Source organism: Arachis duranensis, chromosome 6 (assembly GCF_000817695.3).
Source record: "Arachis duranensis cultivar V14167 chromosome 6, aradu.V14167.gnm2.J7QH, whole genome shotgun sequence".
NCBI classification, from domain to species: Eukaryota; Viridiplantae; Streptophyta; class Magnoliopsida; order Fabales; family Fabaceae; genus Arachis; species Arachis duranensis.
In genome coordinates, this window is record NC_029777.3 from 92,527,325 (window position 1) to 92,530,276 (window position 2,952).

The 2,952-nt window shown below is 34.8% G+C and overlaps 1 protein-coding gene across 2 annotated transcripts; it reads right to left on the bottom strand.

The window, feature by feature from the left end:
• Window positions 1-213: 213 nt before the first annotated feature.
• Window positions 214-2,360, bottom strand: LOC107494621 (uncharacterized). 2 transcript variants are annotated; one of them, XR_001593324.3, is made up of 3 exons: window positions 1,904-2,360; window positions 967-1,821; window positions 214-882 (listed from the first exon to the last, which is right to left on the bottom strand). XR_001593324.3 is itself a non-coding variant. In XM_052263367.1 (2 exons), the coding sequence occupies exons 1-2, from the start codon at window positions 1,054-1,056 to the stop codon at window positions 634-636; spliced, it is 339 nt and encodes a 112-aa protein (XP_052119327.1). In that variant the 5' UTR covers window positions 1,057-1,890; the 3' UTR covers window positions 214-633. The 2 variants fall into 2 exon arrangements, 1 of the variants encoding a protein (XP_052119327.1); XM_052263367.1 differs by lacking the exon at window positions 1,904-2,360 and having other exon boundaries at window positions 967-1,890.
• Between the last annotated feature and the right edge of the window lie 592 nt (window positions 2,361-2,952).

Consider the following 2,952-nt stretch of genomic DNA (forward strand, 5'->3'; position numbering starts at 1 on the left):
ATACCAACTCTAATACTTATCATTCTGGTAACTGATTTTATCATTAAAGCATAGATCCGAGTTTATTTTTTATCAATCTCAAATAAATTCAAACAACGAGCACTTCTGCTTATACAAACTACAACTCGCCCATGGTCGGCAATCAAATCATTCAAACAAACAAGGAATATTCTAAACAAAAATTCCTACCAACTAAGCAAAAGCTTTTCTAAATACCTCAAAAACAAAGAGATCCAAACACATTCTTTAAAACAAGAGTCAACAATCAACTCTACCAGAAAACTACAACTTTCCATCACCATTATTAAAATGTATCGCCCTTTCTAGCGGTAGAAACAAAAAACACCTTAACAATACAAAAAGCTCTAACAAAGAGAGCATTACAAAATAGCACAAAAAACATATAGCTTTTCATAAAATACTAAACATTCTCAGCCTCATCTTCGGCAACACCATCATGTTCAACCATCTTTCCATCCCAGACGATCTTTCCAGGATCCATTTCAGACAAATCTACTTCAGGGGCAAGGAACTTAACTTGTAAAGATGCTCTTTCAAACCCCTCAACAAAGGAGTCCAAAATTTCATCCCCTTTTTTCTTCTCCATTTCTTTCAGTTGAGCAGTAACTTCAATCAGCCGAGATTCCATGCTCCCCAAATCAGCCTCTTTTTCTTTAAATCCTCGACATCCTTAGCATAACTATCCTTTGTTTCTTTTAACTGTTTCTCAGTATCAGCCAATTTAGTCTGTAATACGGCCAGAGTAACTTTATTTTCAGCCAATTCTTCTTTCAACAACAAACAGTCCTCTTTTTCAACTATTACTTTCTTATGTTTCAACTCTTGGCTACGCCCTAAACTGGCCAGCCGAAAACCAACCACCTACAAACCACATTATCAACAAATTATACATACATACTACTACCAAAAAATAATACTAACAATAAAATAAAAATTGGACCTTACCTGCATATATTGCCCAATCACAATTTCACCAACCTCGTTAGCCAAGGATACATCGGCCGAGGACTGACAAAACTCGTCCGCCACAGCCATATAAGGATACTATTTCCCCAACACCGACAAACCCTCGCTCTGCTCAGACAATTCATGAATCTTTTTATGGTTTACCATAAAAGCTTGAATTTCTTCTAAGGAAACACCCTTATCCTTTTCACTAGATTCTTTAGACAAGTCCACCATGTCTGATTTCCTCTTCTTCAGAATCACTTTCCTACGCCCCTGAGGAGGCTGACTAACTTCTCCAAACACTGGCCCTTTTCTCAACATAGAAACATTTTTCAAAATAAGCTTATAAGTCAGATTTTTCAAATCAAAATCACCTTTTTGTATATCTTTATAAAAATTCGGATAGGACCTCCCTTAACATTCGAATTCACCACCCTTACGTGCTCCTTCATTCTCTTAACAATTCCAAATTATTGCAACAGTACTCACTATTATCAAACAAATCTCAAATCGTCAATCAAATTAAGAAATTAACAAGACTAGAAATTCCAGCAACATTCACAGCTTCAATCCAAGCACAATTCATTAGTTTAACAAACAACACCAATTAAACACCATTCACAACTACAATTCAACAAATTCACATCAATTAGTAATACTAGACTCTGATGAATTATTTGCAATTATTCAATAAGCTTTTTTAGGCATTCTTAAATTAAAACATTTAATTTTAAAAACAAACCCCTACCTCAATTGTCGAAACACGAAAGCTATGAAACATGCAAAACACCTTTTTACCGTCCCACAACAGCTTCGAAAACTTCCACCGTATGCAAGCTCAGTAAATTAACCCTATGACATCCATGACTTAAAATCCTCAACAACAAATTACCAGAACAATAACAGCGAGAGCTTCGAAACGAGAGCAACTTACAGTCAAGAAGAAGAACGACAAAATGGACATGCATCTCTGACAGCAACCTCTGGCAACCTTCGGCACCGACAACGCTGTTATTCGGCAGCCAGAGGCTCAGCAACCGTGTCCCCAACAACGACGGCGGAGCGCGCTAACGGCGGTGAATGTAGCGGTAGCGACGAGCTCCTTTCTCACGAGCTCCTCCTCTCCCTTCGCGAGCTTCCCCGTGGCAGCAGAAGCTCCTGCCACGGCGACGCGACGTGGATTTAACAGCGATGACGTGCGACTCGTGATGATGGCGCGACGAGACAGCTGCGACAGCGCATACTTGTGGCAGCACGACGTGACGGCAGCGGTGGAACTGGCTTGATGGAAGGCAGAACAGCGACGCTTTCTCTCTCCCTGCTCGGCAACGATGATGATGATTCCTTGTGGTGGTCACGCTCCTCCTTTCGGCGACTGGCAGCGAGCTGGGCACAGCAAACCAAATATAATTTAATAATAATATCTATAAAAATACTATTTAATTATCAATTTTATTTATTTTTAAATAAATAATCTAATTCAATTATCAAAAATAATAAAAATTAATTTTTTTATAATCATAAAATAAAATTAAAAATTTAATTATTTAACTTAAAATATATAAAATTCTTATTATTATTATTCAATTACTAAAATTTTAAATCATAAATAAAAAATTACTTAATTTATATATAAAATTTTTTAAAAATATAATCTTAATTAAATATAATAAATTTAAATAAATTTATTATTTAATTTTTTTAGAAATACGGACCTTACATATTTATAGCTTTTAGATTAATTTAAATTATTAAAATTAAATGTACCTAATAAATAGTATTCAAACAATACATTTATAGTCATTGAATGCATGTGTGAATGTATTTATATTCATTGCATTTAGAAATATTGTCTTTAAATTTTATTAAAATATACCTAGAGTATAGAAAAAATTCAAATTGTTAAAAAGTACCATTGTTCATCAATAACTGCGTGTTATTTATTCCAAAATTGTTTGAAATACTTCTGTCCTTCTCTTTTAT